The sequence below is a fragment of the Oryctolagus cuniculus genome, chromosome 9 (assembly GCF_964237555.1).
Source record: "Oryctolagus cuniculus chromosome 9, mOryCun1.1, whole genome shotgun sequence".
Lineage (NCBI taxonomy): Eukaryota > Metazoa > Chordata > Mammalia > Lagomorpha > Leporidae > Oryctolagus > Oryctolagus cuniculus.
In genome coordinates, this window is record NC_091440.1 from 95,908,177 (window position 1) to 95,922,086 (window position 13,910).

The following is a 13,910-nucleotide window of genomic DNA, read 5'->3' on the forward strand; positions in this document are numbered from 1 at the left end:
GACATTCAAATAAATAAATAAGTCTAAAAAAAAAGAAAAGTGCACACCTTACCCAGGCTACAGCTGCTCATGATGGCTGAGGATAGAGGGACAGCATCAGGATCATGCTCTCCTCTGGTAGCCCTGGTGTGTGGCATTAAATCTTAATGTCAATAAGTTAAGAACATTGCTTTATTGGTTATAAAACACGTGTTCTCAAATACTCGCCATAGGTCCTTCCTGTAAATGCAGTGATCTTACATATATTTCTGCTACGCCTTCCATAATAAACCCCCTGCCACTCGTCCAACACCAGGAGGCTGCAAACAGCTGTGCCATTAATGAACAATAGCAGAGCCTAACCAGTGACCTCCAGATGAAAGGCTCATTATTTCCTTACTGGTCCCAAGAGCTATGTGATCCCCTAGCATGCCACGTGGGATTTGGACTGAAGAGTCTAAGCCTTGAACTATAAAAAAAATTTACGTAGTCCTTGACACAATTTGGAGCGATTGCGTTATATTGTGCTAAGAATTCCTTATTAAAAATCAATTTAATTGTGCATACCCCATCTGGTCGGTATTATAGTCTTTTATGGGGGGAAGGGAGCAGGATTTTGTATTTACCTGATGTCCCATAGTATAAGCATGCAATTTTTGCAGAAATGGGCATTTGGTAGCACTGAGAAATTAGTAAAATGCCCTATACTAACTATGGTGACTTTGAGCAATAATATTCAACTTCTTGCATCATTTGGGATTTTAATGCAAACGAACTCAAAAACTAAAGAAACACGTATGTGTACATTACATGCTACATTTATTTGCATGTAGCATTTTCTGTGCTAAGCTTTTACGATTCAAATTTGAGTCCTTTGAAACATAACCTAGATTATTTGTTAGTATTAACTTTTGTTGTTGTTGTTCAAGGAATTTGGATAATGAAAAGTAAGAAATTTACTTTAGATCATCTATTTCTCAGTTTCAACCCTATTTGCAAAATATTGAAATATTTTACCTCAAAATATTGCAGGAAAACTTTTCGAACTCTGGTGATTAGATTTTGTTGGGCAAAATGGTGATTTCTATAGCCTGTTTTACAAACCAGTTATACACTAATGTAAAAAGGATCCATCAGCTTTCTTGACATGACATTCAAGAATGAAGGTCTGATCATTTTCTTTTTTCTAATATTTATTTCATTGAAAGGCAGAGTTACAGAGAGAAGAGCAAGAGAGAAAGGAGAGAGTGACAGAGACAGAGAGATTTGATTTTCCAACCATTGGTTTACTCCCGAAACAGCCCCAATGGCTGAGGCTGGGCTAAGTAGAAGCCAGGAACCAGGAGCTTCATCCAGGTCTCCCACATGGGTGCAGGGGCCCAAGCATTTGGGCCATCTTCTACTGCCTTCTTGGGTGCATTGGTGGAGAGCTGAGTCGGGAGAAGAGCAGCAGTTAAGAGCATGAACTCTCTGGTCCTAGGCTCTCACTTTTATGTGGGGTTTCCTCTTCAATGTTAAATACTAATATTCTACAAGCATTTGTCTACTCAGCATTTCGCATGTGCCCAGCACTGTGCTAGACCCTGTTTGTGCAATTGTGAGTGGACTCAGTATAATCTCTGACCACATGTGGTAAGTACATTATGATCCAGCAAAAATTTCAGACTTGTGACAAGCAAAAGGAAAATGCCCATTGTGCAGAAAGAATAGCAAGTTCTTTTCTCCTACACAATTTTTTTAAAGTTGAAGTCATGTATATTTCTTATAATAACAATAGAAATGTATAAGGAAACATAACTGCTCCTCATGTCTCTCCATTTCTGCTCAGGTTATCAATGCAAACAATTTGGCCAGTGTTAATATTTTTCTTGCACTATGCACTCATGTAAGCCTATATGATTTTTGTTGTGGTCTTACCAAAAATTTGGATCCCATATACATTATTCTGTAACTTTTTTTTTTTGTTTGTCTTGAGAAATCCTTAGAAATTTCATGATGATGAGATGTCTGCTGCTAGCAGTGCTACCTGAGACTAACTCAGAAAAATCTCCAGATTCTATGAAGGAGATTCTGCCCAGTTATTACAGCATCTTCTCTGCTCTCTTTAATTATGGCCCCTCCATCTCATAATGTATTGGACAAAAAATGCTTGAGGGACAAGTTTCCAGGGTATCTTACTACTATGGCTGTGATTTCTGACAACGCTTCCAATAAAATAGCATCCATGATTTCTTCCCCCTTAATTTCCTCTCTATCCATCTCCCTGCCCACCTACCTACCTACTACCCATTTATTTGTTTTGCTGCTTCTTTTGTCATACTCTGGCATTTTTGACAAACTTGAGCATTCCTCCTTTCCATATATATGGATTTAACATTTTCAAAGATAAGTGCTTAATATTTCATAGATTTGCAACAATCGTGCTCAATAAAGAATTTGAAGGGTTTTCCTTATACTTGTTTAGTTTTATTTTGCTTTTCTCTACCAGCATTATTATGAAACAAGATAATTGTTTTTTTTTTTTTTTTTTTGACAGGCAGAGTGGACAGTGAGAGAGAGAGAGAGAGACAGAGAGAAAGGTCTTCCTTTTGCCGTTGGTTCACCCTCCAATGGCCGCCACGGTTGGCGCACTGAGGCTGGCGCACCACGCTGATCCGATGGCAGGAGCCAGGTACTTACCCTGGTCTCCCATGGGGTGCAGGGCCCAAGCACTTGGGCCATCCTCCACTGCACTCCCGGGCCACAGCAGAGAGCTGGCCTGGAAGAGGGGCAACCGGGACAGAATCCGGCGCCCCGACTGGGACTAGAACCCAGTGTGCTGGCGCCGCAAGGCGGAGGATTAGCCTAGTGAGCCGCGGCGCTGGCCAAGATAATTGTTTTTGTATACTACTTTTTATTGATGAAAATGAATTTTCCAAAATAGCATTATCTATTTTTTTTTATCAGAATACTGTGACCAGATCAAAGTTCAGAAAAGGTGGTCACACTTTGGCTTTGAAGCAGATATTTTTCATGCTGGTTCGTCAGCTCAGACCTGATGTGTGAATTAGTAAATCGTGATGTTATTGCCACTCCAGTGAGAAACCATATGGCTAATTTATTTAATTATTCTCCTTGGGGTATTTTTCCACTTCATTCCTGGAGCAGGGATCCAGGAAGAACAGTAAATAGAGGAGCAGGTTGTCCCTTTCCCAGTAAAGCCGTCATCCGTTAAGTATGTTGGCTGTTAGCTCAGAACTGAGAGTGGCGGCAGGTATGACCCGCCGAGGCCATGCAGAGTCGCTGGGACCTCCAGACGGGAGCCTGTGCAATTAGCCAAGATGGTTACTGCATTTTTGGCAGTCAGGCAGCAGTTCAAGCAAAGAAGGATATTTTTCCAAGAAGGAAAAGCCTTTTAATAAGTTTGGGTCAGTTTGCTCGTAACACTGCATTTGAGGACCAAAAACCCCAGGAGCTTGGCAGGCTGCAGTGCTTGGCAGCCTCCCCACCAACCCACCAAGTCTGAGGCTGATCAGCCAGCGCCTCAGCGTTGTGACCATGTTCATTTCACTGCATCCCTAGTGAAGAAAGTAAAGGCAGAGGAATCTTTTCCTCCATTACTCCAGAAGAGCAAAACGTGGAGGCTACAAGCCGGCCGCCTGGCAAGTCGTGCACGTCAGAGGGAAGAAGGGGCTGTCTGTTTGCACTGAGCACTGTGTATTTGGGGTCTGCAGTTGGAAACTATGGCCCACCCAAAATGACATTCGTGATTAGGAATAGGGCAGTGCTATCTTTTTTTTTTTTTTTTTTGTATGTGAATTAACACTTGTATGTGACTAACTAGTGTGAAACCTGATTTTTTATAGTGTGTCAGAGAGCCATCCTGTACCTGTCTCATGAATAAAAAAATAAAAACTAAGCGCGTTTGTATAAATATTTGAAAATACAGTGCATTCTCATATTTTTTCCATTTCACCTATGGAAATCTTGCCAAAATGAAATCAAGTTTGAGTGTTTACAGTGTAAGAGAAAACCAGCTCATGCATTTTGAAATTACATGGTGGAAATTTTGTGTTTGTTTTGTTTATTTGGGTTTTAATTATTTTTTGCTTTCGACCAAATCAATAGTTCTAATGAAATAAACAGGACTGATCACCTAATGACGGATTATTTGAGTGCAGATGGGGATTGAATTGGAAATGCTGAAAATGGTGTTGTCGGGACTGTTCCAAATGCTGCAGCACCTGCAACTGATAAAAATTAGTACACACACATCAGAAGACGTTGAGGAAACATGGTTATGCCAGTGCCAACTGGGAGGAATTCAGAGTCCAGGCTGCTTGGAGGGAAGAGCCCAGCATTCTGATAGTCAAAGCCCTGGATCTAACATGAAGAGCAAACATTTTCACCTGGTTCAGGATTGCTTGCCACAGTGTCAGTGTCAGCGAGGGAAATTCCGGGAAAGAGATGCTAGTTTTACTTTTTTTTTTTTCTCATTACATATTTTCAATAACTTGAGAGACTTAGTTATACAAATTTCCATTTCAGTCTTCAGTCTCTTATTTTAGTAATGTATAAAGATACATTGCCGTTCTCAGGTTCTCAATGTGTGAAGTTACTGAATTCAAGTCCAACGTTGTGACCCTCGCCTCTGAAGAATGGGGTCTGAGCTTCTACGTGTGAGGTCAGGCTACAGGGGAGTCATTCACAAAGGGCGAAGCTCTCAGAACCCACACCCCTCTTACACATAAACACATCACAGCTTCAGACAACAGTCCGTGTCATTATTTCACTTATAACAAACATCTGTTACAACAGGATTTCTAAGTTTTGTCTGGTTGACCTAGCACATTTATTTCTTTAATCCTGGGTTTCTCAGCAGTGGCACGATTGACATTTTGAGTTGATACCTCTTTGTTATAGAGCACTTCCTTGGGGATCCTTACAACACTGTAGAATGTTTAGCAAGTCTTTGGGCTATACCTGGATTCCATGCCAATAGCACCTTCTTCCCACCAGTCATGATAAAAAAATATGTCCAGACATTGTGAGATGGCTCCATACAGGCAAAAACCCATCTTAGTTGAGAAATACTGCTTGAAACAGTAAAACATGAATGTATTTTTAAAAGTTAAAAACAGTATATGAGATACAAGCAAGTCCCTCCCCCCCCCCCCCTTTCTCTCGCTTCCTACTCCGGGAACACTTCTTGTATCTAGACATAGTGAATATTCATGATCTCATATGTGTTCCAGAAAGTTGTCATGCACATAGGAATATATGCATTTATCCTGCACTTCCATGAACATTCATGCTATACCTTTATTGTCATGATAATAACATGTTTAAGATTTTTGTAGTACATTTGCATATGAATTTAGTCTTTTTAACATGTGTATCATATTTCGTGATTTCCTAGTGTTTTCATTAACCAATGTACCTGCATGTTCTACTTTTTATTTTTCCAAATAATGCTACTGTAAACACGCCTTATATTTTCATGTGGAATACTAGGTGATTACAGCTATAAGATATAATTTCGAGTATGTCCCTAAAAGTAGAATCACTGAGTCCAAGGAAATATCAGAAGAGTAAAAGCTGGTACCTCTCTGAGTGTGCATTTAAAACAAATGAGATTTCTATATTTCTGAGTGTGTTTTCTTCCATGATCTCACTGCGTGGACTGTTTGCCTATTTTTCTAGCAGCTTGTAGGGTGGTTTCTTTCTGATTTATAAGGACTCTTCATATACAAGGGCACTTCAGAGAGTTGGTGGAAAATAAAATTAATGTATATGTTTATTTTGGTACAAAAATGTGCAATTCATGCATATGAGGGGTCTTGGAAAAGTACAAGCAAAACGCAAATTATGAAAATAGTATTTGGCACAGTAGTTATGAACCTCTTAGGACAACTGCATTCTATATTGGAGTGTATGGGTTTGAGTCCAGGCTGTAGTCCTGATTTCAGGTTCCCACTAATGCACACAGCAGTGATGGCCCACATACCTGGGTATCAGGGTATCAGACACTGATAAGGGTTTGGGTTCCTGTCTTCAGCCTGACCTAGGGTGTTGGAGACATTTGGGGAGAGGATATAAAATTCTCTGTCTTGCTTTTGCTCTCGCTCGCTCTCTCTCTCACCGATACATAAAAAATAAATTTAAAACTTGAAAAACAAATATTTAAAGCAGAATTAACTGATAACATTTAAAAAGAACTATGGCATGGATTTCAAAAAAGTTTTTGCACAAAATAAACATCTTTTAATTTTATTTACCTATGAACTTTCAAAAATATCTTCATTTTTACTATTCTATCATATTTTACATTGTATTGTCAGCTTTGGATGTTTCTTTGGTTTCTGTTTTTTCACACTCTATTTTCCTAATGATTTGTGAATATTTACTACTTCTGATGTGGTTTACTGCTGGAGGGAAGTGTGAAGCCAGCTTGATTCTTGTAGGCTAATTGCTTTTTCTGCCTCAATATACTTACCAACTAATCTTATAAAATTTTAAAACTCATTAATTCTGATAACAGGATATATATGGGTGTGGATCTTTCTGTATTTGTTTTTTGTTCTGTTTTTTAGGTTAAAAAAAAGTCTCCTCTATTGGCTGAGGGAGGTTTTAGAATATTTCAGAAATTTTTCTTCTGTTATATCTTTCAATACTTTCTTTCCAGTTATACTTGTTCTTTATAAAAAAAAAATGCCATTTTTGGAGAAGGCTTCTTATTTTCTCAGTGTCTCTAAACATCAGCACTGCCCTTCGGTTCTCTGCTGACACATTTCTCCAGGCCACCCCAGCTCTCCCTCACTGGTTCCAGCAATGCCAGGTCTGGTTTTATTTCCCTTTATGTGACTTTTAATCTAAGACCTTGATTTTTTTCTGTTTGCCTCCTTCTTTGATGTCTTATACATCGTATTTTATCACTTGTTTGGAAAGAAAGTACTTTTTCTTTAGGTCTTTTAGGCTCACCTAAATATTAGAAATGTTCTTCCTGCCCAGATGCCTGATTCATCTGTGGCGATAATTTCATATGCTTTTATCATATTCCTATATGTTTTTCTGTATTATTCTTTGACGACGTCTAGGGGAGAAAGGCTTCCAAGCTGTCTCAGAGCACTTCCTTGTTGAATTTTCTGTCTGTTCTCCACTGGTCACCTGTCACCTTGCAATAATAAACACTTCATTGCTACCATTTCATACTCTTGGTAGAAGAATCCTTCATTCTTCACAGAAAATTCTTATGTGTTACGAATTTTCTCTTGCATTTTTTTTCTCTTCAGTTTATCTTGATCAGCGCCTGCCAGGTTGGCTTTCACTTAGTTTTCTGCCATTCTGTCTACTTCATTCTTGGCAGGGGATGGGGGAGATGTGGGGAAGAGGGATGTGTGTGCATGCATTGCTGTTAGCTTCAAGGTGTCTGCTCCATTAAATCCATAAAAGGACCTCAGGCACTCCTTGCCCCTACCTCTGTATTTTATCCTCTAAATAAGAGTAGTTCAGCCATTTCTTGGAAAACATTAAATTTTATTTCATTCTACAAATTTTTGTCTGCTATTGGCAGTCTCCCTTGATTTGATCTGGTCTTATATTTATGAACATCTTTATATATCGTACATAGTTTTGATAAAGGCTATTGAAAATAGTATGCCCTCCTTTTTTCTTTCTGTTTTCAATTTTTTGGACTGTTTTCAATTGATGAAAGGGAGGAGAAAACAGTAGAAATATTTCTATTGTATCACCTTCCACATCACAAATTAACTGGAATATGCAATTAAATAAAATTCTTACTGGCTGTCAGTGTGCTTTCAATTGTTTGGATGGGAAAATTCAGATATATCATACAGTTGTGGGAAAATTAAGTTAAAACATTTGAGGGGCTGGAGCTGTGGCGCAGCAGGTTAAAGCCCTGGCCTGAAGGCCAGCATCCCATATGGGCACCAGTTCTAGTCCCTGCAGCTCCTCTTCTGATCCAGCTCTCTGCTATGGCCTGGGAAAGCAGTAGAAGATGGCCCAAGTCCTTGGGCTGCTGCACTCGCATGGGAGACCCAGAAGAAGCTCCTGGCTCCTGGCTTTGGATCTGCGCAGCTCTGGCCATTGTGGCCATCTGGGGAGTAAACCAGCAGATGGAAGACCTCTCTGTCTCTACCTCTACCTCTCTGTAACTCTGCCTTTCAAATAAAGAAAATAAATCTTTAAAAAAAATTGAAGCAATTTACGAACACACTTGAATCTAGGCCCTCATTGCATTGAAAGTTTGATTCAAGTGTTAATTGCTGAGATCTCAAGTAGTAAGGAGCGGGTGGGTTGAGATTGTGGCTTTGGGGAAGCTTACTACTTGAACAGATGTTGTAAGAGTGCAGAACGCTGCACAAACCTCTGGTTCTTAGTTGTCCTCCAGTATTTCTTCACTCAATAGCCAGGCCTCTTTGGGACCCCGTGGGAGGATAATTGAAATTTAAAGTGAATAGGGAGGATCTCTGAAAGCGAACACGCTTATCTTGGATTCAGGAGGGAGCACTAGTAGTTTATGGAACTGGGGATTGAAATGATGAAAGCTCTATTTAAGGAAAACTTCCATCTAGCAATTGAATTGACATGTTTAATTTGATCCTGCTGGGACGTGGTGAGTCCCTGTTTGTACAGAGTATCACACTGGATATAGTTGTGTACAGAGCAGTGTAGAGAACAATTCCTGTCTCAGGAAACTTGGACTGGTGGAGTTAAGAAACTGATTTTGAAAAACCTGACACAGGTCATTGCAATGCCAGTGTTGATTTCAACCCGGTGTTATCCTGGTGTAGCTTTCTCCATTGCCAATTATTTTCTACCACAGAAACTGATTTAGTCTGTCATTGTATATACCGTGAGAGTTAATTCCGTGATTTGTATGGAGTATGTTAAAGTTTACCCCACATCACTGGAGTTCTGTCTCGTTGTATGCAAACACCAGTGTTTTGTATTCCTTGTTTCCATATTTGCCCACTTCTAAGGTTTCTGTCCATCCTCCTCATTGCTCACCCCCATTCTACTCCCTCTTACTGCCTCCATGGCTTTTCCTGATTATACCTGAGTGAAATGTTATTCTCTAAAATTGTTTTATTCCCCTGTCATTTGGCACTCATTATGATCTTGGCAACTTTGCTCTGTAGCCATTTTTATGTCAGTCTTGCCTAAGCAAGTAGAATTATAGACTGCTTGAAAGTATGAATAATAGTCTGACATTTTATTTTTCTAGTCATCCCATCTACTCCAAAAGGTGACTTGAGTATGCTTCTTTCATGCTAGTGTGTTGGGACCTTCACAGACCTCCAGTCAAAGAGAGTCAATACTTTGTGACCTTAAAACACACTTGACCAACAGACGAGTTGTTGCTGTTGTCAACTTCATATTTTTATCTATTTGGAAGCCCTACAAAGACAAATAATATTTCTCAAATCAACTTTATGGAACAAATGTGCATTGATCTTCCAGTCAATGAGAAAGTGTTGACACAAAGCATATTTGAGAAAAATTCAGTTGCTTTTGTGTAAACATATGCATATTACCTCTGAAAATTGATGTGCCTTAAATATAAATTTTCTTTCCTGTATTGATGTTTGTGATATCAGGCACTTAACATCCTACAAAAGAATAAATGCTCTCTATGGTCCTGTGGCTCACTATTCCTTAGCAGCTGTGTCCAGCTGGTCGGTCACATTCCCCATGACTTTTTCAGTGAATGGCAACACTGAGGTCAATATTGATATAAAGCTTCATGAACTTTCTTCTCTTTCAGCTCTGGTTCGCCTTTGTTAATGGATTTTCTGGGCAGATTTTATTCGAACGTTGGTGCATCGGCTTGTACAATGTGGTAAGCCTTCTCCCTCTCTATCTGATGGCATGCAGAACTTCAGGGACATTCCTTCACTGTTTATGTCTGGGAAGTGTGTGTAAGTCAATCATTTGTGTACTTAGCAGGCAGCACAAATACATCTTTAGGGCCTTTGTTGCTGCGACACATCCTGCAGAAGCCCAAACGCTCCACACATGGTTTCAATCATAGCAGATCATTCTTGAATAACCCCATGAAATTATTAACCCATATATCTTGATAATAGACCCTTGTTACCCCTTTACTAAATGCCTGCACAACATTTTCATGTTTTTAGCTCAAGTAAAAATTTCTGAATTACATCTGAACTCATTGCACTTCATATTTTGACTTTTGAATTCTTAAACATAGATACAAATGTGCAGCATGGGATCGAGTGTCATTTTTGTCCTCCTTAAAAGAAGCATCTGTCCTTGTGGAAGAACGTGTTCTTCCACTGGTAGTGCTAAAATAATGAATTCTGACTTCCAGCCACCGTGGAGAATGGTAATCAGCTTATTTGGTATTTTTCATGATTTTCAAGTTCTTTTTTCATTACTTGACTGTAATGAATTCACAGGCTAGGAATATATATAAACTGTAAGCTGAAGTGACTCAGGAGCTGCTTAGCGTTCCTGCATTTTGTTTCACTGACAGGAAGAACTGATAGGCTTGTAGCAGAATATCTTGGAGACCTCAGAATGGCCTCTTGAGCTGTGCACTACCCCTTACTTCAGACCCTGGCTCCAGCAGCCTCTGCCCTGAGGGATTTTTCTTTCTGAAGCAGCCATCATGGATAGGATTCTCCATGTTATACTATGCTGTAACAAGCAGTGAGGCTGTGTACACATTAGTGACTAGATATCCGAAGCACCCATATATTCAACCCTCTTTGGTGAGCATCCAGGATGCTGCATGCTGGGGATTGAATGCAGCAGCCTGACCTTGGCCCTGTGTGCCTTTCAGGTTGAGAAGGTCAAATGTGTGCCCTTGGATGCCTCTGAGGCTGCGTTGGTCAGCCAGGACCTGAGGTCACTCACGGCTGCGTGCCTGTCACCTTCCTACAGATGCTGATGCCCTGGAAGTGAGCGGTGGTGAATTGATGTGCTGGAGAAGCCCCTCTAGTCCGCCACCCCAGGGACAGGGGCTCTGCAGCCTCACCTTCGTAGAACAAAGGGAGACCAGAAATTGTTGACTTGCAGGCCTTGAAGTTTTCCTGAGTAGGTCAGAGTTACGCAGTTGTTTGGGATAAATATGCTGACTGCTCTACAATGATTGAGCACGTACGACGTGTGCGGTTCAGGGAATGGAAACTTCTGAAACCGTGGCTGGACACTCAGAAGGTATCCTTCACCATTTAAAAATTTAAAACTTTCATATAGCAAAAGAAGCCATTAAAAAAAAAAAACTGACAGACAAAGAGGGCACTTGGATGAAATTCTATAACACAAACCAAGTAGACATCTGTTCTAATCCACAAAGTCTTGGAAAGTGGGTAAAGCATGAATAGTAAGTGGACAAAGGACCTGATAAGAGGTTTCATGAACGACCAATAAATATGTGAAAACATGCTCACACTCACCAGTGGCCAGGGAAGTGCACATTTTTAAAAGTATGAGTTAATATCTTTAACTTTTCAGAGTGGGTAATAACCAAGACCAGTATAGCTCTGACTCCTAGGGAACTAGGGTGACGTTACTCTTCCTTTGCGAGGGGAGAGGTAAATGATTTAAACCTTTTTTGAAAGCAACCCCTCAGTGTCTGGTACAAGTAAAACTACATGAATTCTTTGACCAAACTACCCCACAGAAAATTTTTTAAAAAGTACGTAAATTGTAATATGTTATAGATGTTTATTCCATAGTGTTTGTGGTAATGAAAAATTGAAACCAAAATGCGTGTTAGCGCAGTGGGCAAGTGACTGAGGAAGTATGGGTTCATCCATACTGTGAATTATTATGTAGACATCAGAAAGACCGCATTAGCGTTGAAATCAGTGGGCTCAGAAGGCTTTCCATGATGGACGGTTTAGCAGTCAGAGTATAAGGAAGAAAAATGCATGCAATATCCCCTCTTTTGCAAAACAGATGCTCCCACACCAATCAGCATTTGTGATACAGGGTGCCGTAAGCAGGGGGAAGACTGGTAGAGCCTACTTCACTGTCAGCCCAGAGATGCTGAGTGGGGGTGGATAGGGAGTGGGTGGAAGGAGACAGTTAAGTTATTCAAAAAGGAAAAGAAAAAAGCCAGCACATGTATGCACCGATGCAGAGCAATGGAGGCGAGAACATGAGCTCAAAAAGCGTGTGAAACTTCTGATCTGTTAGACGGGACGCCTCCTTCTTGCCATAGAACGCCCAGCGTCTGTGACTGGGAGGGAAGCGAGTACAACAGCTCCGTATCGATTTCTTCCTGAAATCTGTGCAGCTTGTAGGAATCCCAGGGCTGCTTCCTGTCTGCCCGGGCTGAAGGAGGTGCGGGAGAGCTTCCCTGGCCTCAGTCACCACGCCTCTGCTGGCTGGATCCTTGCAGACTTGGGAAGGCTTGTTTCTCTGGCCAGACACTCACTCCAAATAAGTGCTGTGAGTTCAGGGTTCTCTACGAGAGGCACGTCTGATCCCCACAGGCTTTGGCTTTGCGAGCTTGCTGGGTTTGTGGATCTGGATTTGATGGGTGCTCAGAGCAGTGAGAACCAAATTGGAGGACGACCCCCAGGGCCACAGCAGTTAGGAGGGTTAGGTTCTAGTGCTCCGTGGCACAGCAGGGTGACTCTTAGGTAACCATCATGTATTGTCAATTTCAAAACCACTAGAAGAAAGGATTTAGAATGTTTCTAGTACAAAGAAATGATAAATATCTGAGCTGATTATCCTGATTTGCTGATTGTACATTGTATACATATATTGAAATATCAACCATACCCATGAATATATACAATGGCATGTCAATTAAAAATAAATAAATAAAATGTTTCAATGTCAAAAAATAGTCCAAGTCTTAGAAGGCACTTTGTGTCCAAGAATGCAGTTGTCATGGAAGATTATCCAGTCTCTCACCCATCCTTGGCTTGCACCAGGCTCTCAGCCAGCTGCCATTGTGTGTCTTAGAACCCCGCCCTTCAGCCATAAAATATATGTGTGTGTGTGTGTGTGTGTGTGTGGTCATAAGTGCCTGGAGCTTTGTGAGGGGTGGTCCTTTGTCACGGCATGCTTCCTCACGCACCATGTCCATCATCACTCTACCAAATCCTAGAGGTCACGTGCCTTGGTGACAGTCTTTCTCTTCTCCACCTTGCCTGCCCTCCCCCATGAATAATTTTGCAGAGCACTGTGTTTCTATTTATTCATTTTATTTTTTTATCTATTGATAAACCTATTGCCCTGCTGGCCCCTGTCCCGACCTTACAGTACATACAGTTCCCAGAGGCCAAAGCCCTGCTTCCTTTGCTTCTTCCCTCTCGAGTTTGTAAAGATCTCTGTTCCTGGTGCTCATCACAGTGCCTGGCCCATCCTTCCTTCACCTTGAATAGGAAAATCAGGATGGGAGGCTGTAAGATTGTGCCTTCGCTAACGGAGCACAGCATCACCACCCGAAACCCATCACTGCCCCTTTTACAAAGGAAGGTACTTGTTCATTTTACCAAGAGCTCTTGGCTCATCAGAAATGTATGATGTTGGCTTTAGTGGCCGTGTATTCGTTCTGCACTGATGAACGGTAAGAAAAGGTCTTTCATTTGTTTTCTTTGTCTGGGGAGTTGTGAATCACTGAGTCTCAGGTTCGGACTTGACTGGAAATGAAGTCATCGTTCCTCGGGCCTGAGACACTGGAGCTGTGTGCCTCGGAAGGGCCGCGCTTAATAGCTCATTGTTCTCCACGCAGATTTTCACCGCCCTGCCGCCCTTCACCCTGGGGATCTTCGAGAGGTCTTGCACTCAGGAGAGCATGCTCAGGTTTCCACAGCTCTACAAAATCACCCAGAACGCCGAAGGCTTCAACACAAAGGTATCCACAGGGGCTACAGAGCGGCCCCCGAGAAGGGTGTGTGCGGCTGTCTTTTGTGGTTCAGCTCTGGTCATCCGACTGTGAGGAG

General features: G+C 41.2%; 1 protein-coding gene across 12 annotated transcripts in view; it reads left to right on the forward strand.

The window, feature by feature from the left end:
* ATP8A2 (ATPase phospholipid transporting 8A2) overlaps positions 1-13,910 on the forward strand; it is a 729,626-nt gene that overhangs the window by 532,217 nt on the left and 183,499 nt on the right. For all 12 annotated transcript variants that reach the window (XR_011378928.1, XM_070049167.1, XM_051850719.2 and 9 more), the window contains 2 exons: positions 9,746-9,820; positions 13,700-13,822. Coding sequence is in view for 11 of the 12 variants with exons in the window: in XM_070049167.1 (XP_069905268.1) it covers positions 9,746-9,820; positions 13,700-13,822 (198 nt within the window). In the remaining variant the exon portion in view is untranslated. The remainder of the gene's footprint in view (positions 1-9,745; positions 9,821-13,699; positions 13,823-13,910) is intronic.